The sequence below is a fragment of the Chrysemys picta genome, chromosome 1 (genome assembly GCF_011386835.1).
Source record: "Chrysemys picta bellii isolate R12L10 chromosome 1, ASM1138683v2, whole genome shotgun sequence".
Lineage (NCBI taxonomy): Eukaryota > Metazoa > Chordata > Testudines > Emydidae > Chrysemys > Chrysemys picta.
Window position 1 is genome coordinate 317719597 of NC_088791.1, and position 23657 is coordinate 317743253.

Genomic DNA, 23657 nt, shown 5'->3' on the forward strand with positions numbered 1-23657 from the left:
CAAGTGCAGCCTAAGGGCTGTCAATCAAGGTGTCTGCTGGGTTACCATTGCGCATCTGCACATGTGCAGAAGGGACTCCTGGCCAGAGAAGTGCGGGTCTCCAGAACCTGTTATGGTTGTTCCTGCCTAGCACCAGTTTCTTATCTTACCCAGCAACAGTTTCTGATTTCGTAACCTGTTTTTCTGTACTGATTGGTCAAGTGATAATACCTATATATATTGTACATTATTATCAGTTCTTTGACAAGCAATCTGGCTAAGGGTGTGCGTATCAGACCAGGCGGAGGAACCCACAAAGGGGCACTAGTGCCACGAAAGGGAAAGACCTAGCAGAGTGCTCCCCAGCACTCCCCAGTAAAATAAGGGTTCTACCATAAAACGAAATGGTCAAGAGAAACTGCACCATCAACTTGTTCCATTGCCAAAGGGAGAAAATCTAGTGGCCTGCACTGATGGGAGTCTCCAGCAACAACTGACCACCTCTGAACTCCATCACTGGGCAGCATTAACCCATTAGTGATGAATGAGGAGAGAAGCTGTGCAACCGAAGGACAATATTAAAGATTCCATCATCGATTGTTACATGATACTAATTCAGATTTGGTTATTCTCCACAGGAAGTTAAGAGTTCTCTCAACACTCTCTGCACTATATTACATACTATAAACAATCATAATTTAGGAGACCTTCGGCTGCCCTCTTAGACCTAAGAAGCATCGCTTACCTTCTAAAGACTCCCTCCACGCCAGTAATGCCCATCCCATCCACAATGTCTCTGGTTAACCTAAAGGGAACAGTCTCTGGTGTGGGAAGGATTTTGCCCTGTTCAAAAGCAACCCCTGAAGTAAGAGATATAGTGAAATGTTACAAAAATGTTTAGGAAAAGCAATTGAAAGCTTTTTTTTTTTTTAAACTTTTCCTCTTACCTAAATCTATGTGCACCAATTCTGCAGTTTGCTCATCTATCAGGATATTCTGTACGTGTCTATCTCCAAGCCCAAGTATGTAACCAACTGAAAAGAGATTATCTCAAAATGAAACGATTTGTATGAAATCATGATTTGTAAAACTACTTTACATTTGAGTGTACATGATTGCTCCTTAGCATACATGATTACGCCTTACACAATCACCTTTGTAAAAATGCTGAAAAATCTAATAGAACATATTCATAGAATAAGCTTGATTTATGTAAACAATTTAAAAGTAAGAGAAAAATAATACACACAGTTCTATATGCATACATGTAGCTCCAGTATAGAATACCAAATGTCATGCAATAAGTTTGCAACCAAAGAGATGAATTAGATAAAATAGGTGAAAGTTTCTGCTGATGTAAATGTGCACAGGTCTATTTCAGAGGAGTTCTTCCCATTTGCATCAGCAGACAATTTAGCCCTATGACTTCATAAAACTGGTCCAAGAAAGAAAGTAGATTCACAGTAAAATAAAGAACAAGTCAAAAACATTTAATATGCAGTAGAACTCTCACATCTGGATTTTGCGACTCTATAAATTTTATAAATACATTCAAAAGAAGCAATCTTTCCTCACTTTTCAGCAAAAAGATTTGCTAGGAGATGCTGTAGTGAGTGACTACTAGCAAGGTTTCATATTTTTACAATACAGAGTATTTCATAAGTTCATTCTGGCATATAATAAATAACACAACTACAATTGTCAAAATAAATGTACATCATGCATTTTGTGATGCATGATCTTTTCCTTATTAGCTGACAATGAACCCATTAATTTGCTAAATTCAGTCATTCACAAATAAGTCTCTCCGTCATATGTCAATCAATAGATTCCATTGTACTGTATATAACATACTGAATTCCAAGTATGGAAATAATCTTTGTGTGAGAAAAAGTATGAAAGGTTATGGTTCTGTATAGGGCTGTGCACACCACTTAAGCTGCATGTTGAGGTCTTAAACATGTCATTGGGCTGTGTGCAGGCCCACTGCACAGGAATTTACCCTAGGAGAAGGCATACATGCAACATGCTAAGTATGTTCATCTTATATTAAATAGGGATTCTTGCCATGTTGTTTAGACCTAAGATAGAGCCTACTTTAACACTCACTCTGCTATCGGATGTCGTCCAGAACTTAAATATTCATTTTAACTCCAGAACTCAATTATCCAGGAGTTAAGAAAAAAAAATAACAATTTTACCTTATTAAAAATCCACTTTTTGCATTTCCTTGTTAACTGCAGCAGCCATTAGATAAAAATCCCTCTCCCCCCCCCAAATTGAGTATATTACTATAAATACCACTAATGATGCTGGTTCACAAAGAAAGTAAAAATGGAGCCTCCCTTTGATTCAGTTCTTGGGGGAGGGAGGCAGTGGAAATCAGTGTTTGACTGGAAATATGTTTTAAATCTTCTGGGACTTAAAAAAACCTTATAAAAAGCAAAAGAGCAATGTTTGATACTGTCTTTCTAGTGAGACAAATGGAATCATTGTTTCAATAAACTGGGTGCTGGAAGTCATCATTTAAAAAAACAACAACCTGTTTTTGTTATTTTTTATTTCCCATTCAATATGTCTTAGCTTAATTGCTGTTACCGTAAAATGTTCTAATCTCCTTGTTTATAGTTATGCTAGTTATTACCAACATTAGGTTTGAAAATATATTATCTTGAAAACAATGACAGCAGTTGCTTTACATACCGATAGATGATGTAGCCACACTGCGAGTATATGCCAATCGTTTCTCAAACCAAACAGCTGGGTCCAGGAATTTTTCCATGCAGAAATAGCGAAACACAGGTTGAAAATTCTGGCAAACGTCCATAAAGATGTTGTATTTCTCTTCAGAATGCTGTTTTTGTGCATCCTTTAAAAAAACCACAAATAAATTAGCCATGATTTCACCCATTAACTAATTTGGATGGAGCCTACTCCATTCTTTGGAAAGCAATACACAATGCTCTACTCCCATATCAAATTCTCTCTCTCTAACATAGATACACAATCTTGCAGCTGTGATAAAACTTCTCTGTATTAATGGTAATAATTAAATTATTTTCTAGTTTTCATAAATTACCGTGTTCTCTCATTATGATGAAAAACACTGACAAATGTAAATTAATTTTGCAAAATATGGCATACCCTGTTGGGCTTCCACAAAACTGAGCTTTGATAATGGAAGGGATTATCATGTCATACTATTGGAGATCCAACTATAGTTTGATCCTTCACATGCCAAGTTTTTACTTTATAATTTAGACTTTTAGTAGTTAATCTCAGGTTATTGTCATATAACCCTGGAGATCTAGTTAACTAGTTCTATTTCATTGCCTATATTCTCGGTTTTTAATATTGGGTTTATAACAGAAATGTATTCATTAACACAATATATATATATATTTTTTAAAAGATCAAAACTCTAAAGAATCTCTGCATGACACTAAATGAGCAAGATTTTTTGCTATTGTGACTCACCATCATTGTCTTTTGACAGTAAGTACTACTGTAGTCTTTTGGCCTGTATCTCCTGTGAGCTCCCTCTTCAGGATTCACAAGGAATTCACCAATGGGAGCTGTCCCTGAGCACCACTCCAGGACACCACTTCTCTGAGAAAGGGGAATCACCTGGGAAAAGAAAACCAACACCACAACCCTAACCTGTATCTCTTAAAAAGGCATGTGTATTAGAGTAGACTGTACAATTGAGTTCAACATACCTTGTTATGACCCGGTGTACCTGGGGCAGCCCTCACTGGAAATGCCAAGGTCAGGGCAGGCTACAAAGGGGAGAGCAGATACTCCCAAGACCGGTGGGGTAACACTCAAGTTAAACTCCTCAACCAGTCATAAACGGTGCTTCTGATTCCCCACATTGGTTATCAAGAAGCAAAAAAGAAATCACACAGCCCCCTTTATTGCATCCCAGTTCTCCGACTCCCAGTCAGCACCTACGTCCAGGTCAGTGAAGTTATTTAAAAAAACATCTGCTCATATATACAAAATGTTCTTCCGACCCCAAAGGGTCAGCCACATTAAAAGGTCAGTATAGGTTTGGATCTTCCCCAAAATACCACACTGCCAGCCAACCCTTTAGTGTCTAAAACTAAAGGTTTATAATAAAGAAAAAAGAAAGAACAAGAAGCGAGATGTTAAATGATAAAACAGTCACATACATAACAAGAGGTAAGAAGCAGGACTGAAGACAAAATGGAGAAGATGCAGCTGTCTTTTATAGTCTTTTGCCATGCGGCTTATGCTTCCTTTGTTTCAAACACAAGCTGCCCAGCACATGGCTTGGAAGCCTTTTCTGTCCATAGGCATGCCCCTGCATACCTTGCTGAGTCATAAGGTGTATCTGCCTTCTCTCAATGGGTCAGTTGTATAGCTGATGGTCCTTAATGGGCCATCAAGCAGGCTAGGCAGTGCTGATGCCAAACTGTCTGGGAGTGTCACCCAGAAGCATAGCACAAATTTGAAATACAGACATACATACATATCTGTAACTCATAATACAACAGTGATACAAACATATAAACAAGATGATCATATCTGGCAAATTGTAACATTTTTGCAGATATCTTACATGGCATATCTGACATAACTCATTGCAATTTTAGAATATTTTACAATATTTACAATAAGGTGAAAACTTGTTCACCTTAGTCTCTAAGGATAGAACAAGAAGCAATGGGCTTAAACTGCAGCATGGCAGGTTTAGGTTGGACATTAGGAAAAAGTTCCTAACTGTCAGGGTGGTTAAACACTGGAATAAATTGCCTAGGAAGGTTGTGGAATCTCCATCTCTGGAGATATTTAAGAGTAGGTTAGATAAATGTCTGTCAGGGATGGTCTAGACAGTAGTTGGTCCTGCCATGAGGGCAGGGACCTCTCGAGGTCCCTTCCAGTCCTAGAATCTATGAATATTGGTATTCATAATATCCTAAAGTGTTCCCCAGATTCCATACAGCATCATACTTGTTTTTATACAGCTTTTTCTAAGCTCAACTGGAAGACCTCATTTTATCAAAAGAAACTGCTAGGGAACCATTTACAGCTATTACTAATACTTCAATACAACATAATTACCCTGCTGAGTTTCCATGTTTGGTCAGGTAGTAAAATGATGCAATGATTACTAATAGTTCAACACAAATTTTATAGGATTATTACAAGCAATTGCGTGTATTAAGATACCATGTAACAATTGTAATGAACATATGTGAAATTGAAGATACTAGATGATCACAATGGTACCTTCTGTCCTATCAGCCAGTTTTTAAACCATTATCAAATCTCACAAATTTAGTCTATTGCCAGGTACTAGTGAACAGATGTTCACATCACAATTGGCTCTAACTGCCCCCTCCTTGTTGGTTGCCTTAGCAGACTGAATTGGTACAGAGACTAAAGAATCCTCTGGCTATTGAGTGGTGGTCATCTCTTTTAGTTTTGATTCCTTCCTACTCCTTTATTTTTTGTACATCTTCTGTCTTCTTATCCTTGTTGTTCATTGCTGATGGATTATGAAAGACTTGAAATCTCATAGTAAAGAGGGAGTTTGTATTTTCATGATAATTTCTATTATATACATTTAAAAACCCTATGAACACTTTTCCTTCCTCCCTGTCCTCCTTCATTTTGCATGTTTACAAAATATACCAAGTTTGATTGAAAACTATTTAAGCAAGACACAATGAAATCCACCTATGAGTTCTTGAAAGTATTATAGGATGCATAACTAATTAGGATAAATCACTTCACAGACTGAAACACAGTTCCAATTTGTCAAAGACAAAGCTCATTCAACCTTCATTTAAAACTATTTATTAGCAGCTCATCTTAATTCTTTTATAATATGTTTGTACACACCATACACATTAGAGGAAAAAGGGGAAAAGCTTATGTCCAAACTAATTTTTTATATCCAGAAATATTAAATTCATTCTTTGTCTCATCAAATACAGTTCTGACATTCAGATCCTGCATTTGCAGATTTTGGATTGGGCTGTTGGACTCAGTTGAACTTGTAAGGGATCCTACAAGACTGAAATTAAAGAGAAAACTTTAATGATCTTGTGTGCTGAAACCTAATGGTTAGCAGTTTACAACTGAGTGGCAGTACATGGCTTTCTCATTTTACTGTTTCAAGTCTCTACAAAGAAAGCTTCCAGGGGTATTTAAATAGACATCAGGGCACCAGATAATTTTTCCGTGGACTTTATAGACTGGAGAAAATTAAATGGTAACCTTTGCTTTATCTGAACTCTGCCCCACCTGAGGAAATAGTTAATTTCTTGACAACGTACCGTACTTTTAGCTAGCTTTTGGGTTATAGAGATAAAAGAAGAGAGTAAAATTGTCACACTACACAAGAGCCATTTATCACAACTCTGCTGCAGCAGCAGCTGGAGGCTACCTTATATCTTCGGATGGTGAGTTTTCTTTTTCTGGTTTCAGTGTTTTGCTGGAGCAGTGTATTGCACATCTGGAAAACCTGCTGCATGACAGCATCCTGTCTCAGGTCATCCCGGCCCTTTAAAAGAAATACAAAAGGCAATTAAAGGACAATTCTTCTAACATCCAACTTCCTCTTTATTGCAATAAAGGTGCTCTTAGAAGAGCAACAGCCTCCACAAAACATAAAAATTAAATGTTCTCCTATTCACCCAAGTCAAACTATGTAAATATAATTAATACTTGGTTTTGTAGTACACTTCAGAAGCTTGAAAATAAAGTTCATCTACCAGTTTTTATTCCTTCTTCGCATTGCAAACATTTGATTTTTGATTTTTAGGGTTTCCAAAACCCTATATAACTTACTTATGTTAGCATGCTTTTAAAGATGTCATTTCATTCAACGCTACACCCTATCCCATAATTAGCCATAAGGACTGCAGATCGCAGCTTTTCCAGAGGTCTCAGTGTACCACAATTGCAACACAGTCCTAGTTACCACTGCCAGAGATCTGTAAAACCCACATTTCCCAAGAGTAGTGCTATATCACTGTGCAATCAGGTGGGCTAGAATGAAGCTGGTTGAACTAATTCAGTCACTATTTTTAAAGCCACTTGGGAATGAATAAAGGGAGTTAGAGATCATTAATCAAGTCAATCCGTTCTAAAGTAACTTTTCTAGAATCTTGTACACTTTGAAATTTCAAAGTCTCTGCTTTTAAAATCTCTCCAACTACTAATCCTTTTATTTCTAAGAAAAACAAGACTAAACACTTAGAATAAAGAGTTTCTACCCACATGATTCTATACCAACAAGCATGAACTTTTGAGCACATCTTTGGTTAACAGTGTAAAAGTACAGTGCTTTATTTCAATACACACTCCAGCCACTAGAAGGAACATAAATAATCACACACTTCGGCAGGTCTCATCTTCTATCCAATAGTGGGCAATAGTACATGTGCACACTGTAGGAGGACAGAGATATACAAATTCGTATATTATATACTTAATGATTTCCTTTTCAAAATACTTGTATAAACAAACATATTTAAAACAACCTGTACTGGGGAAACGGACACAGATCTTAAGTGATGCACCCAAGCACATAAGAGGAGACCGCTAGAGAGCTGGGATGAGAACTTAAGAGTTTCAGGCTTCCATTCCTGTACTCAGATCACAACTTTCTCCATAGCCCTGATTTTTAAAGGTATTTGGGCATTGCAATGCCTAACTGACCTAGGAGCCTCTCACTTTCAAAAGACGACATAGGCAAGTCTTGTTGAAGTCAGTGGGACTTAGGCTCCTAAATGCTTTATATCAAGGGGGTAGCCGTGTTAGTCTGGATCTGTAAAAGCAGCAAAGAGACCTGTGGCACCTTATAGACTAACAGACGTATAGGAGCATGAGCTTTCGTGGGTGAATACCCACTTCTTCAGATGCATGTAGTGGAAATTTCCAGGGGCAGGTATAAATATACAAGCAAGAGTGAGTAAGGCTAGAGATAACGAGGTTAGTTCAATCAGAGAGGATGAGGCCCTCTTTTAGCAGTTGAGGCGTGAACACCAAGGGAGGAGAAACTGCTTTTGTAGTTGGCTAGCCATTCAGGATTAGCTCATGCTCCTATACGTCTGTTAGTCTATAACGTGCCACAGGATTCTTTGCTGCTAAATACTTCATGTCACTTTTGAAAATGAGTGAGGCTCCTAAGTCAGTTAGGCATTGAAACACTTAGCAAAGCAACACTTAAGTACATTTAAAAATTTGGCTCCATGTCTTGTAGAAATAGGACACTGCCCTCTGGCAACTACAGCAGATAGAGCTCACCTTGACAAGTTGCCTCCTCTCTTTTCCATCTGATCCTATACAATCTATTATTTTAGGCAGATTCAGGCCTCCTGCTAAGCGAAACTCTGGCTTGAATGATCTTATTGTCACCAAATTTTCATATTTCCCAGTAGGGTCCACCTGAAATTATAATTCAAAATTACTATAAAATATCATATTCATTAGTGAGGAAAAATGTTTCATTATCTATAAACCCGAAGCTTTGCAAACTTCATTAGCAGACTTTAAACGATGCAAGATTGTTATTGTAGGACATCTGTAGTCTCCAAGTTCAAGTAGTTTATTAATCATATTAGCACTAAAAATAAGCATATGAAAACCTAATGAAACAATATCTATATTAAGAAATGAATACACAATATCAGAAAAATATACCAAAATCTATTGAAAAATATCCAAATATGTAAATATGTACTCATAAGCACATACATAAATGCAACAAAGGTAGGGGAAGAGGGCATTTAAAGCAAAGGGGAAAAAAGCAAAGAACACAGGCAAAGGACCACACACCCTGACTTCCATTGAGAAGAAATGGATGGATATTAAATTGTAAATATATCTCAACTTTATTCACCTTAATTTCCATGGTGGGAACAACAACATCCTCCAAGTTCTTTAGTTTAGTAATAGGCTGGCCAGCAGGAATACTTATGCCTTCTGCAGTTAAAATCAATGCATTATTTTAAATCAACAACTGCAGTTCACACTGATCAGTTTACCCTTGTTTTCCCCCAAAAGGTTGCTCAGTCTGGGTCCTGAACCCAAGATCTGAGTGAGGGAAAGGACAGCTACTGCCCTAAGCACTCCTTGGGCCCTTTCATCTAGGGAGCCAAACTGAGGTAATGAAAACACTTCTCTCACAGTCAAGAGCATTGGAAGCTCCCTAAAAGTAGGGGGGCCACCAATGACCAAACTGTGGCCCCATCCCCTGAGCCACCCCTTCCCTCCGAGCTGTCACCCGTGCGCTGCCCCTTCTCCCCAAGCCCCCGAGCTCATTACGCCTCGCCCCCAACGCCCCACCCCTTCTCACGACGCCCCACCCTGCCCCTTCCCCCCGAATCCCTGCCCCCACGCTGCCCCTTCCCCGAGACCCCACCCTCACGCCATCACTTCCCCACCAGACCTCGCCTCTGCACCCCCCACCCCCCCAACACCCCAGTCTCCGCTCCTTCCTCTCTGTCCCCTCCCCCCTGTTGCTCGCCCTTACGGCCAGTAAAAAGGGATGGGGTCATGACCCCCTGGCCTCCTCTGCTACCAGTAGCACTAGGAATTCTCTGGAGGTCTCATATCCAAGAACCACTCCAGTTGAACCTCAAAGTGCAAGTTGTTTCATATGACTTCTAAATCAGAGTAGGTCTTATATTTAACATAATTAGGACATAGTAGCAGTACAGCAGCCCGTCTGCATTTTGGTAATAATACTTAACATTTAAATAGCATCTTTCATCCAAGGATTTCAAAGAAAACAATAGTTAACTGACCTATCCCCACCCTATGCAGTGTCATGCCGATTTTACAGCTGGGGGAACTGAAGCCTAGAGAGACTCAGTGACTGCCCCAAGGTAAGGCAATGGTAGAGCTGGGAATAAAGCTTAGTAATTGTGACTCTAAATACCCTGCCTAACTACTGACCAACAAGCCCTCTTTTCAAATACTTACTTCTTTGAGATTTCCATGGAGTGGCATCCAGATTTGCTAATGTGATGTACGCATCACAAAGTGCCTCTACACCTCTAACCATCTGAGGTCTCTTACTTTTTATAATGTTAATTATGTTGTTGGCAGCCTCCATTCGATCCTACAGAACAAAAAACAAAAACAAAAAACCAAATACATTTTGGAAGTTACTCCTTACCAGGTCAAAGACACACAGTATATTGCCATCAAGTAGAATTGAACCTATCCTGGGAAAACAGAGGAAACACAGATACTGAATATCCTCTGCAATACAAACCTGGATTCATATAAATGCTAATTCAGTGTTTTCCAACCTGGGGTGGGAAGGACAGTGAACTATTTGTGGGGGTGGGTATGTCCAAACAAAGTGGAGAAGGAGTGAGACTGAGAAAGCTGCAGGACACCAGATCCACTCTCCATCCTATGCAAACATGGGGCAAATAAAGGGGTTGGTGGCTCTTGGAAATCCACCCCCCATCCCCTTTCCTGCTTCTGCTATTGTCCCTAATGTAGCTGGCTGGGGGAGTAGCTCACATGTACGAGGCTGAAGGCTCAAGCAGCTTGCCCGTCCAAGCTTCCCTTCTCTGCTCCCAACTTTGTGGTACTTCGCTCAATTTAGCACACCAATGGAAGCCCCAATCCACAGCTACATACAGCCTACTGACGAGCTGGGGAAAGGGATCAGAACTATCAAAGAGGAGGAGAAAAGCCAACTACAAATATGGAAAAAAGATAAGGAAACCTTCCCCGAAAAGACGACGAGAAATGGACAGGAAAAAAGAGAGAAGCCAGAAACTATGAGAGGACGACAGTGCAAGGGGACAATGAAAGTGCCCAAGGAGTGCCAATGAGGGGCTCCAATAATGAAAGGTTGGGAAAATCATCGTAATCGTAGCAATTATAATCAAACAAACAATAACACTAACTTAAAAAAGAAGCCATGATATAATGTTACAAATCATTAGGGTTTATAGCATTAACATTACTCTTTTTCTCTGGGAAAGAAATAAAGGTATTAGAACCATGTTGCACAAACCCAAATACTTTTATCTTACAGATTTACATTAAACACTAACTTAACATTAAAACAGAAAAATCTTTGGTCATTATCGACTTCTCGCTTATAAACCCACTCAAGCCCTTGATGCAGGTAAAATGTCTTTACAATATCTCACAGGGTGAAAAATCTAAAAAAAATCTCCTTTATGATACTCTGAACTGAGGGACCACTGGCCGCAGGAAATGTGAGGATTTTTTCCCCCCTGAAACCACTGTAATAACTGATTTGAATAACAACTGTCAAAGCTAGTAGGTCCCCAATGTCCGTAATTACAAGTTTTGATTTTAAAAATGAATATTTAATTTTTCCCCATTCTTCCTCATCCCACCAAAAAATTCAAATAAAAGAAACTCTGCACTATAACATCCTTTTAAAGTAAATTAACTTTCTGACACTACGATACTAAATGTGATTCATAACCCAGAACTATGTGATTCATAAACAAAATTCAGTTTGATTTGAGTACCATATCGAGCTGGGAGATTTCTTTCGGTACATTTTTTGTTAGTCTGTTTCTTCTTGTTGCCTCTGGTTTTGCCAAGAGTTCATCCTTGTTGGCATTTGCCAAAGCCAGTACTATAAACAAAGTATGATGTGGATGATCCAGTGAAATTCTAGATATTAGCTGTCAAGAAATAACAAGTCAGTTATTAAAGAGATAATAAAAATTAAAATGACTTACAAATCAGAGCAGTAAACTAAGATTTTAAATTAAGAAGCAAATGTGCAATAAAACACTATTCAACTCTTTCATATTATAATCAACATAGAAAGGACTGAATTTTTTTACCTTTCATGGTCCTTTACAGAAAAAAATAAAGTAACAGCATAGCTAAGTCTGTATTTTGATGTCTATACTATATAAAATATGTTCTTAATACAATGGTCTGACTATTCTAAGACTCCTAAATCAGTGAAGAGAATTGGCAGAACAAAAAACAAGTTTTATATTTCAAGTTTGCTACATCTCATTCTGTAATGGAATAGTTTAGGCTACATGACTCAGTCAAGATAGAATTGTGCTAAGGAAGATGCATCTTCTGTTTAGGAGTTTTAACATAAGTAAGATGCATCTCTGTACCATTAATCTAATCACAATACTTATGATTTAGTATTAATTACATTATTTAAAACTTTGTGAAATCCTAGACAGCCCATGATCTTGGTTCCCATTCGAGCGGCCAGCTGGTACATCAGAGGCAAAAACTTGTATGATGGAATCTTCTCTGCAATTGTCTGTTGAAAAAGAAATCAGATGTAAAGCAACAATGCACATAAAAGAGATCACAAACACAAATCAGTAGATAGGCACCAGTGGGTTTGTACTGATATTTAAAATACATTTTAAAAATATTTATTGGCTGCCCAAGTGGCAGCATGCTGCACACTACTCCCTCACTAGTCGTTCGCTGGGTGCCACAAGGGTACAACAGCGAAAGATCAAGAGATATGCTTAATGTTATGGACACTTTTGCTAACTTTTGTTATTAAAAATGTAGGGGACAGAAACAGAAAAGAGGACCACAGTTAATGATGGAGGGCGATAAATGAGTAGTACATAAAGTGAGTTTTGAGGAAAGACTGAAGAAGGCTGGTGCACAGGGTCATGTGCCAGACTCCAGGCATATGGGCACCTTGAGAAAGTGTGTAGAGTAGCTAATGGAAGGAGGCAGATCGAGAAAGCAAAAAAGTGAGCAGTTTTGGAAGAGTGCAGTGCAGGACACACTGACTAAGATACAAATGAGAGGCGAGAGGTGGACACACTGGCAGAGCTATGCAGGTCCTACCATGTGAGAATGAGGAATCTGAATTTGATTTTCATGTAGAATCAGAAGGATAAGAAAAAAGTAAGAGCAGAAACGTACCTTCATCATTCCATTCACTTCAAAAACTCCAGAGTTCTCAAGCCAGAGGGAGCAGAGGCGGAAGATCCACATATCATGCTCTTCTCCACTAAGTAAGCAACTGATGTAGTTCTCTACCGCTTTGCACAAGAAACGTTTACAATCCTCACTCAGTGCACGAATTGCACATTCATCAAGTTCAAGCTCCCGCTGAACCTTCACTGTGTATCTATGAATGGACATTAACCATATGTTAAAACACTGATGGGAAGGCAGGCTGGAGTTCTCTCACCTACAACTTTAAGCAATTTTCCAGCATTTTATACTTGCTTTTGTACCAGCAAAGAAAATCAAGCAACCTTTAGATCAAGTACCCGCACTGTCCTCCTCTTTTGGGTACACTGGGTGCCATTGTTCTGTGATTAAAACACACTGAAAATCTAGTCCCATTTCTTCTAATGATTGGACCTGAACACACCAATGTAAAAGTGAATTTCTGGGAACGGAAACAAGCACTAAGACTTGAGCCACCTCCTACAGAAAATAGAGAACCACTAAAGCTTAGAAAAGGACCCTCTGTTGCTTTTTAAAGCTTAGAGTTTTCCCTCACTTTCCCTTCCTCTTACTAAGGCTATAAGAAAAATAGTCAGATGAACTCTAAGATTCCATCAGCTCTACTGCATGTGCAAATCCCAAATCTGGTTACACTTTGCTCTCCACTCTGGTGCTGTATGCCAATTAGCTATAGTTACCTCCCCTCAATCTGGACACCTACCTGTTTGTCTGAACCTTGTGCTCCTTTAGGAGGCCAATTTCCTCCTTGGCCTTCTTCAGCAAAGCTTGCTTGTTTTCAAACTCTGAGGATTTCATGTAGTTCTCAATTCTTTGGTACTGAATATCAGAGAAACGAGCCAAAGAAAGGAAAGCCTTCATCTTTCCATTCTTTAGCTCATCACTGCTGTCTCCACTGTGGCTCCCAGCAATTTCCACTGCCTAAGAGGAAAGTTACAAATACAGAAATGATAAGACTGATGATCATGTTCGCATAATAGCTATAGCTAACATCTATTCTCATACTGCTTGATTAAACAATTATTATTATTTAATGTTTGTATATACTGGCAGATGCACATACAAAATAAAACCAACTGTGTTAAAGTATTTTTTTTTCCTAAGTGAATTTAATCCTCAGAAAGGACTTGGATTTTTCAGCGCTAGCAGCTGATGCCAATTTTAACTACAGAACCTAATGGAAATCCTCCAACACTTATTATGTATTACTCATATAATAAAATAGTTGTACGTGGTGCTTTGCAGTATAAATAAAGAAAGATTCTCTGCCATGAAGAGCTTACAGTGTAAGAAAGGCAGTCTAACGAACACAAGACAAGGAGATGACAACACAAGACAGAAGAGAGGCTAGAGTTACAAGTAAAACTGAAATGATGGTGACGGTATTTGGAGAGTATCAGAAAAGTCAGAAGGGATAACTACAACTGAAGAGTCACAAATTAGCAGGAGCAATGAAGTGCGTGGCAAGCAATACTGGAAGCAATGAGGTGGTTGCAGAGAGAATACAAGATGAGAGATCAGTGAGAGTGCAGACCATACTGAAGGCAAGATCAAGGGAGTAACCCCTACAGTGAGTGGAGGAGTACAAAAGTCATATCATTGTACCTCCAAACGGGTATTAAATCTAAGTTTCACTGTGGAGTCTATAAAATCATTAATAAAAACTATTTTGCATCTGAGATGCTATTCTAGAATATACTGAAAATCCATAGTGTCAATATGGAAAAAATGAATGCTGCATTGTAAAATTTACTTTGACATTTTTACAAGGTATTATATACAGAAGGATCTATTTAGTTGTATGTTTTGAAGAACCACCCTACCTTTTCTAAGTATTTCTGCATGATAACTGTAGGGTTTTCCAAACATGTTTCTGCTAACCAGTTTCCACATAACCTCAGACACTCTGTGTATATCAGTCTTAGGCTCGGATCATTCTCAACCTTTGGAGAAGCACATTTTTAAAAAAAAGATCAGACTTCAAATCAAAAATAATTTTCCATATAAGATGGTCAACCTATAAAACCTTATTTCCTCATCTAAACAAAATAAATTAAATTAATTAGGCCCGATTTCAAGATTACCTATTGACACACACCTGAAACCAATTTGTATCCAATTTCTTGATCATCTCCTTGAGAATACTCAGTGCTAGACTTTCTTCTTTTTTAGCCCAGAAAACCTGAGCTTCCTCCAGTTGCCACTCAGAGACTACACACATAGCTGGATTGTATTGTTTGATCTGAAACATTGCTCTTTCAGGAAGCTGAAATAGAAAAACTAAATTGTCAATTATATTTATAAGTAATGGACATACATTTCATAACAGGCTCTCTGACACCATCAGTACTTTGCTTTATTTCTTTAAGATATCCCTCTTCTGCCTGCTTAGCGTTAAGAATTGTTTCATTGGGAAGGAGGCAAGGTCTTTTTACGTGTTAGAGCACAGGCATAGGCTACCCTATCATTCTGATAACCAAAAAGTTTCAAAGTATAGATTACTGAACTGAGCTTCACAAAACATTAAATGAAGTATTAACATTGCAATTACAGTGAGGTAATATGACAATATAGGACAGTGAGCTGGCTTATATTCATAACCAAAAAACTGTTAAAAAAGAGGTTTAAAATGTGTTTTAATGGAGGCCAGCTAATACCCCAAAACAATATTACATTTTTGTTACAAACATTCTACACAATTTAAAAAACCCAAATGTTAGAATGCCAGTAAAGAACAGTTAAGTGATGCAGCCCATTCCTGACTAACATATAATCCCTCAGCACTACTCACTATATCCAAATATACACAGTCCCCTCAACTTTCCCTCTAAAATTTGCAAACATATGCAAATATCAAAATAACAAATTACCAAATTAATGGAAATTGATCACTTGACTAGAAAAAGTGTTTTTACAATCTCTTAGTAGTTTGCATATATTTTTGCAAATATTAGGGGACAAAGGTAAGGTTTTTCTATTCAGATTCTTATAAGGCACTCATCAGAGTATCTGAGATTGGGTGAAAACAACAAGGAGTCTGGTGGCACCTTAAAGACTAACAGATTTAAGGTGCCACCAGACTCCTTGTTGTTTTTGTAGATACAGACTAACCCGGCTACCCCCTGCTACTTGAGATTGGGTGGGCAGTATAAATTGGGTTGATGAGGTGATAAGGGTGAAAGATGAAAGATTATATAGCAATGGATCTCTTAAGCCATTTTGGAGATGCTGAAGGCTTGTCTACACTACAAAATTAGGCTGACTTAACTTAGGTCGACCTACAGCCATCGTAGAAATTAAATCGGCTGTTTGGTGTCCACACTGCCCTCGTCCTGCCGGGAGTGCGCGTCCTCATCAGGAGCGCTTGCATTGACTGAAGTGGGGCATTATGGAGCACTGACAGCTGGAGTGTGGGGCACTGACAGCCACAGGGCTCACATTTCATCTCCTGTTGGCCAGCTGGGGCTCACAACGGAAGCCCCTCACCCTGGGGCTGACAGCTGAAGCCAGAGACAAAACGTGAAATACTAGCAGCCATTAAACTGACAAGAATGTCAATTTCACTGCTAGTAGGCTCCCTGCTGTGAAACTGAGCCCTGAGCCAGGCTCACAACTCGGGATGTCAGCCCTGGGGCGAGGATGGGCTCTGTCTGTGAGCCCTGGGCTCGGTTGTCAGTGCCGAGGAAGGAGGGGCTCCAGCTATCAGCCCCACATGAAGCTGACAGCCAACAGACAATGTAAGTAAAACAGTGTCTACACGGACACTGTGTTGCCCTAACTACATCGATCTAATCATTACGCATTTCTCAGAGGTGGAGTTATTAAGTTGATGTAGTGGGCGACTTACCTCAGCATGAGCACAACTGTAATATAGATACTGGCAGAGCTAGGTTGACGTAAACTGCCTTACGTTGACCTGACTCTGTAGTGTACGCTAGGCCTTAGTGAAATCATGGCACCAGTGAAGTCAATGTAAGCTTTGCACTGGACTTTAATGGGACAGGATTTCACCCACTATGTGCCAAAAAGTTTAGAAACATTCTTAAACCAACTTCTAGAAAAATTTTAAAACACCCTAAACTTTATAATTTCACATGCCATGTCTCATTCCAGGGTCGATATATTCTAGGATTGGTTTTATTTCAAGGAAGTTAAGAGGATATAAAAAGTATTGCAGCTCCATAATTCTGGGTCAGAGCTATTAACCAAGCTCCATATGCACAAAATTTATTACTGGTGCTCATACGGTAGCAAGAAATAGCTCAGGTTGCCTTTCACATCCTACATTGAATTTTTAGGACAGGCAGATGTAACCAAAAATTGAACATATTTGATTTAAAAGTCATCGGGATAAAAAAAACTGGAATTCTACAAGGTAATTCATGGAGATTGACTTTTCAGTAAATAATGGCACTTTAAGTGTATATACATTTGAACACGACACCAAGACGCTGAGGTTGAGGAATTCTTTCTGCAACTCTATCCTGGAATGCTGGGAGACTCTAAGGCATGATGATGAGGTTTTACATCTACCCAGTGTACCAAACTGGAGTTACAAAGTTGTAGAAACAATTTACAGTAGCAAAGAGTCCTGTGGCACCTTATAGACTAACAGACGTATTGGAGCATGAGCTTTTGTGGGTGAATACCCACTTCGTCGGTATTCACCCACGAAAGCTCATGCTCCAATACCTCTGTTAGTCTATAAGGTGCCACAGGATTCTTTGCTGCTTTTACAGATCCAGACTAACACGGCTACCCCTCTGATACATTTACAGGTAAAAATTCCAGTTTTATAACATATACTGCATGAAAAGGCATGTAATTATGAACAAAAATGTGAAGATATGCTTGCAGCATTCATAAAATATGTAGGCTGACTCTCTAGATAAACAATTCAATGAGTAAACTTAGATGGAGTATAGGAATTTTAGCATAGTTGGTCTTCAGCATTACAGTGAAAAATTTCCTTATTAACTGGAGAAGTAAGTGTTTTTCAGACTGATTCTTGCTGGAACTAGTTACCTGGGTGTTTTTGGCAGTTCGTGCCAATTTGGACAGTTCCACTAGATGTTTGGTGAGAATGTCTTTAATGCATTCTCTTTTGGAATTCTCACTTTCCTTCTCAAGAAGGATCTCCAGAATTACAGTGCGTAGGGCCATGATAGGCTCCTGGAAACCAAAGTCACTGTCCTTAAGAAGTTGGGACTGTTTCTGCCACTTCAGATAAACGTCATTCAGTTGTTTGTTAGTAACAGATCTGAAATCACAGACATTAAGAAAGGAAAAGGAAAAAAGAGCTGCTATTACTTCTGATCAAATATTAATGAAATCTGAGATGTGAAGGAGCTTGTTTTATAAATCCCAAGACTATAAAACAACTGAAGTCAGTAGCTCACAATATATGGTCCAGAAAGCAAAAATAGTTCATGAAACCCTTCCTGCTCATGCTTAGAACAAACATCTTGAAAAGCAAGCAAGTGGAGGGTAGGGATTATAAGAGGATTTGTAACTTTTATAAGAAGTTAAGCAAAACAGCTGATTTAAAGCAAACCCAAGTTTGAGAGGAACATCTGGGAGGCACGACAATTCCAGTGTACATATTCTTGAATGCTTGTTTGAATTTAATTTAAGTTCTAGTATGTGATAAGGCTGATAAAAAAATTTGGCAAAGGGAATCTTAATCTGTATCTACATGTACATGGCTGCATGACAGAATAAGGGTATATCTATACGTGGAGCTATGGGTATGATTTCCAGCTTGAGCAGACATACTCTCACTAGTTCACATCAAGTTATCATGCTAAATATAGAATATGGCTGCAGCAGCACAAGCTGCAGGATGGTGTGTTTTATATGGCCCATATTTTTATTATACTGCATGCCTTTCAGATGTACTCTCCAGCTATGGCTGGTTTATCTTGTTAGAGTATAAGCTCCTTGGGGAAGGTACTGTATCCTTTTTTTGTGTTTGTACAGCACCTAGCACATTGTGGAAGCTACCCAAAAACAAATAATAAATACTACTAAATCATTAACAAATATTAGTCCTGACAATGTTTACAATAAACAAAAATAAAGACAGGCCATGTCCTGAAGAACTAACAGGTTAGAAGATAAACAAATAGAAAACAGGATGCACCGGGAAATCCAGAAGAGTCCAGTATAGTGGATTTTCATAATACCACCATTCTTTTCCTGTTTTTATAAGCAGGAAAATATTTCTAGAAAAAGGCCTTTATTTATAACTAGAGAACCTGTGAAGTTACTTGTAAAGATGGTATCTATAAAGTATGTTTGTTAAAGGAAGAAAACAGAGGGACTAGCCTCTAGTTACAAGTTGCTTAAAAATAGCTGAGAGATGCAAGAACAACATCAGACTCATAGCTAGAACTGGAAGGGAATCTAACATGAAGGAATAAAATACCTGGAGAAAAGTTGTCCTATGTTTTCCAACTCTCCAATGGTCTGTAATCTGCAGAGTGTGGGATACAATGAAAACACAGACTCGAGACTGCCTTTGCATAGCTCCTCTACTTCGCTCACCCTAGGGATACAATACAGCAATGCTAAATACTTTTATTTATTGACAATATAGTTTCCATGTACAGAATAGATATAAAATATAAACTATATTGCACCAACACATATTTTGTATTTTAGTTAAGTAAGAATTTTGCATTATTATTAAAATCTAAAATTCAAGGTTTCTCCCTTAAGAATCTAAATGGAAAGGCTATCAGGTTTACTGTCTCATAGCCTATATGACACTTGATTTAAAAGGACTATTACGAAGTAACTTTCTTGTCTATTAACAGGAAAGGGATGTACACTAACGGAAGATGATTTCTCCATAGAAAGTAACCCTATTTTTAAAAAAACAGGACCTGTAGAGACAAGGACTTGTTATGGCATAAAATGCCAGTAGTTTGTCTCTTCCTCCTTAGTTTGAGGATTAAGGCTTTTAATATCTATCATTATTCTTCAGCCTGTGCAGCCTTGCAAAGAGGTTGTTATAAATATCTCTACCAAAAAGATTCTATATATATTGTTTGTGGGCACACAAACCACTTTACAAATTTAAAACAAAATTAATTCTGGCCTTGCATCAGGCATGCATGTCCTATTAACACTAACGTGACTTGCATAGGCATGAAAGGGAGAATTCAGGTCAAAATCTATAAGTCAAGTTACAGCTCAAATATCAGTCTGATTTTGTGTAATACTTTGCTACAGCTGCACAAACACAACAAGGTCTTACACACAGCATATTTATAGGCATTTGTTTTTTACCTGGCATTTTTCAGGCCTTCATGAAAAGCAGAGAATTCTCGGTCTCTTAAAGACTGCAGAGCATCATACAATGATTCATGGTAGCCTGATCGTCCCATCTCATCTCTTAAAAAAAAGATTAAAAACAGCAAAATTATATTTACACTTAAGGTCATCAATGATCTTGATGATTGAAAACTACAGCATTAACATTCTCTTTGATACAGTACATTTAAGTCATTTTGGTGGGGTCTTCGTATGAGACACAAAATAACCTATCTGAATAAGGAGTATAGTCAGGAATTTTTCGGTGGTTAGGCAAAGTGTTATTTTGATTTGCCTAAAAAATAAAAAGCAACCCTGTAACACAATACATTTCTGTAAACCTAAGTTATTGTTTTCAAGTAAACAAAATTAAAAGGCAGTGAGAAATTATTAAAATTGTATTTTATACATGGAGTCAAAATTTCAAAATTACATTAAAATATATGTAATTATTCCAAAAACTATCATACAATAAATCTACAATTTTAACCTAAACAACAAAATGCACATATGTAAAGGTTCTTGTATTATCTGACTGTGTTCTAATGTGTACCATCAGTATTGTATTAAAAGCAATTCTGGATCACCTTCCCGGGGCAGTGTCATCTGCCACCGAGCATGTCCATGAGTTGCAGATAGTGGAATACCTTCCAGATATGGAGGGTAGCTGTGATATAAGCAGGAAAACCTGTTGAATAAGCAGTCACAGACAATCTAACGGCAGTACCAATAGTGCAGCAGATGGTGGTGCTGCCTCAGTAAAAGGCCAGTGATGCCTAAAGATAGTACTGGACATAGTGAATGTAAGCTGCCATCAAATAAGTCTGTAGTCAATGACATACTATAAGGGCATGCAATTGCTCCTCCAGAAGTAACTCTGGAAAGGCAGAGGAACTATGAGGGGGTCAGTGGCATTTGCTAGGAAAAGGAACTCTGCATCCTCATTTGTCGCCCTACTTGTTGCAATTTTTGCACTGGTATGGCACATGGCTTACATGGATGAGAAAGGGGGACTGGAACTGCATACACTTTTCCCACTATTTCACAGTGCAGGTTATTCAGCAATGCAACACTGACTCTGCAACCTCTGAATCCAAGTCCTGTGGTGATGGTGATAGGCAGAGGATGCTGCTGGAGGTCCTTAGTCACAATCCTGCACACAGATGGCCTGGGAGTGATGGTCACTCATCGCAGACTGGAGCAAATGCCATGATCATATCCTTCCTTGGTGTCAGAGCCATCCTACCTAGGGAAAGTGCTGCTCTCCTCAAATGGGGAAGGGGATGGAAAAAGATCCCTAATTAATTCTTGCTCCAACCACATTTGTCAGAGTGCTATACCTTGACTGGTCATCCAGCTTTGCTATGGTCTAAATATAAGAAAGACCACAAAAAATTTTGCAGCTAGGAATGTTCACACACTCCTTGACAGACATGCTGGAGTTGAGTGTAGAACCGCTATGCTTGTCAGAGTGTTGGTGCGGTACGATATAGATATTTCTGCACTCAGTTAGACAAGACTTGCTAGCAGGACATAGCTACAAGAAGCGAGTGCTGGTTACACCTTTTATTGGATTGGCAAATGTGATGATGAATGGAGATGCACTCTGGTTCAGGGTTTGCCACCTGCTCTTTAATTGCCCACAAACTTGAGTTACTGCTGAAAGGTGTTAATGACAGACTTATGCTCTTCTGCATCAGTCTTGCTAAAGGTCATCCTGCTTTTGTCATCAGTGACTATGCACTGACAATGACACACCCAGATGAGGATACGGACCCCTTTCTGGTCTCCAATGGCTCCCAAGACGGTTGCTGGTTCCCATACTCTTTTCCATCCATTTTTTGGCTATGCTTATGGATGCATTTCATGATATAGACAAATGAGTATTTATCCAGATCCACACGGATAGGAAGTTTTCAAGCTGCAACACTACCATGCTCACATGAAAGTGGCAGATTTACTCATTAAGGAGCTATTATTTGCTGATGACGATGCATTGGTTGCTGACTTGATTGATGACTTCAAATATGCAGTCAATCATTTTGGTTTCATACTCCACCTAAAGAAAACTGAAATACCGAACCCAACATTTGCCAGAGGATACCCAATAATTAAGTTCACCAATGCGTCTCTTCGGACAGTGGATAAGTTTTGCTACCTACGGTGTATGCTGTCATACAATGCCACAATTGATGAGATTACCCATCTCACAGGCAAGGCCAACTCTGCATTTGATATGCTGTCTTACCACCTATGGAATGATAGAGGCATCATAATAAGCACTAAGCTAAATGTGTATTGGGCAGTTGTGCTTACAATGCTTCTATATGGTTATGAGGTATGGACACCATATCGCCTTCATATTAGGAAACTTGATCATTTCCACATGTGCCATCTTCATTCTGTTCGTAGAGTCAAATGGAAGGACAAGATTCCCAATATAAAAATTCTTAATCATTGTTGAATGTCCAGCATTTATATCATGCTGATTAAAGATCAGCTGTGCTGGTCTGGTCATCTCATTCATATGGCCAACTCAAGAATACTCAACGCTATATTTTATGGTCAGTTAAAGCAAGGCACTCATTCTCATGATGGCCAGTCCAAAAGACACACTGAAGTCAAACTTGAAGGCATGTCAAGTTGACCTCGGCAACTGGGAAGCAACAGCCTTGTAAGAGAGCAAGGTGGCAGCAGATTTGTCATGTCGCCGTTAACTGCTTTGAAGCAAAGCGCATTAACAGCTTATATGAAAAATGTGAACATCACAAAGCAATGATACAACAGCCTCCAATAGTCATGGACAATCTTCTCTGTCCCACATGTAACCATGCTTGTGGTTCTTGCATTGGCCTGACCTCACAAACAGGTATTCACCTATAGTGTTTGCTGAATCCTTGCATGTCAACACTGACATGAGATTCCACCTAAGTTCCTTCTAAGCTGTGCGGCCGCCCACCAGTCTATCAAGTGCTGCGCACTCCAAGTGCTCCCCCCTCTGCTGCTCCTGCCCTCTGCCTTGGAGCCCCTAGCCACCTGCTCCTAGGAGTCTCCTGCTAGCTGTGCGAGGGAAGGTGGGGGAGGTGCTGATGTCAGAGTGTCCCCCTCCCCCTGCATTCCATTTCCACAGAGCTTGGCGGGAGGAACATGACAGGGCTCAGGAGTGGGATGGAACTTGCTGGTGGCTGCTGCTGTGTCTGAAGAAGAAAGCTTCAGACTGATGAATGCCAATCTACTTAAAGGGGCAGCACGTCTCTCTCTCTCTCTCTCTCACACACACACACACACACACACACACACACACACACACACACACACACACACACACACACACACACACACACTGTGCATCTCTCTCTCTCACACAGTGTGTGTTTGTCACACACACACACACACAGTCTTTC

At 39.0% G+C, this 23657-nt stretch overlaps 1 protein-coding gene across 5 annotated transcripts in view; it reads right to left on the minus strand.

Annotated features, from left to right (window-relative positions):
• Nucleotides 1-23657, minus strand: part of ATM (ATM serine/threonine kinase) — a 119505-nt gene that overhangs the window by 7873 nt on the left and 87975 nt on the right. For all 5 annotated transcript variants that reach the window (XM_065581473.1, XM_042855008.2, XM_042855012.2 and 2 more), the window contains 17 exons: nucleotides 20230-20334; nucleotides 19364-19483; nucleotides 17962-18196; nucleotides 15035-15202; nucleotides 14760-14879; nucleotides 13640-13857; nucleotides 12886-13093; nucleotides 12143-12256; nucleotides 11487-11645; nucleotides 9943-10081; nucleotides 8858-8940; nucleotides 8263-8403; nucleotides 6398-6514; nucleotides 3457-3606; nucleotides 2683-2848; nucleotides 927-1013; nucleotides 725-839 (listed from right to left, as the gene is read on the minus strand). In XM_065581473.1, coding sequence (XP_065437545.1) covers nucleotides 725-839; nucleotides 927-1013; nucleotides 2683-2848; nucleotides 3457-3606; nucleotides 6398-6514; nucleotides 8263-8403; nucleotides 8858-8940; nucleotides 9943-10081; nucleotides 11487-11645; nucleotides 12143-12256; nucleotides 12886-13093; nucleotides 13640-13857; nucleotides 14760-14879; nucleotides 15035-15202; nucleotides 17962-18196; nucleotides 19364-19483; nucleotides 20230-20334 — 2445 coding nt within the window. The remainder of the gene's footprint in view (nucleotides 1-724; nucleotides 840-926; nucleotides 1014-2682; nucleotides 2849-3456; nucleotides 3607-6397; nucleotides 6515-8262; nucleotides 8404-8857; nucleotides 8941-9942; nucleotides 10082-11486; nucleotides 11646-12142; nucleotides 12257-12885; nucleotides 13094-13639; nucleotides 13858-14759; nucleotides 14880-15034; nucleotides 15203-17961; nucleotides 18197-19363; nucleotides 19484-20229; nucleotides 20335-23657) is intronic.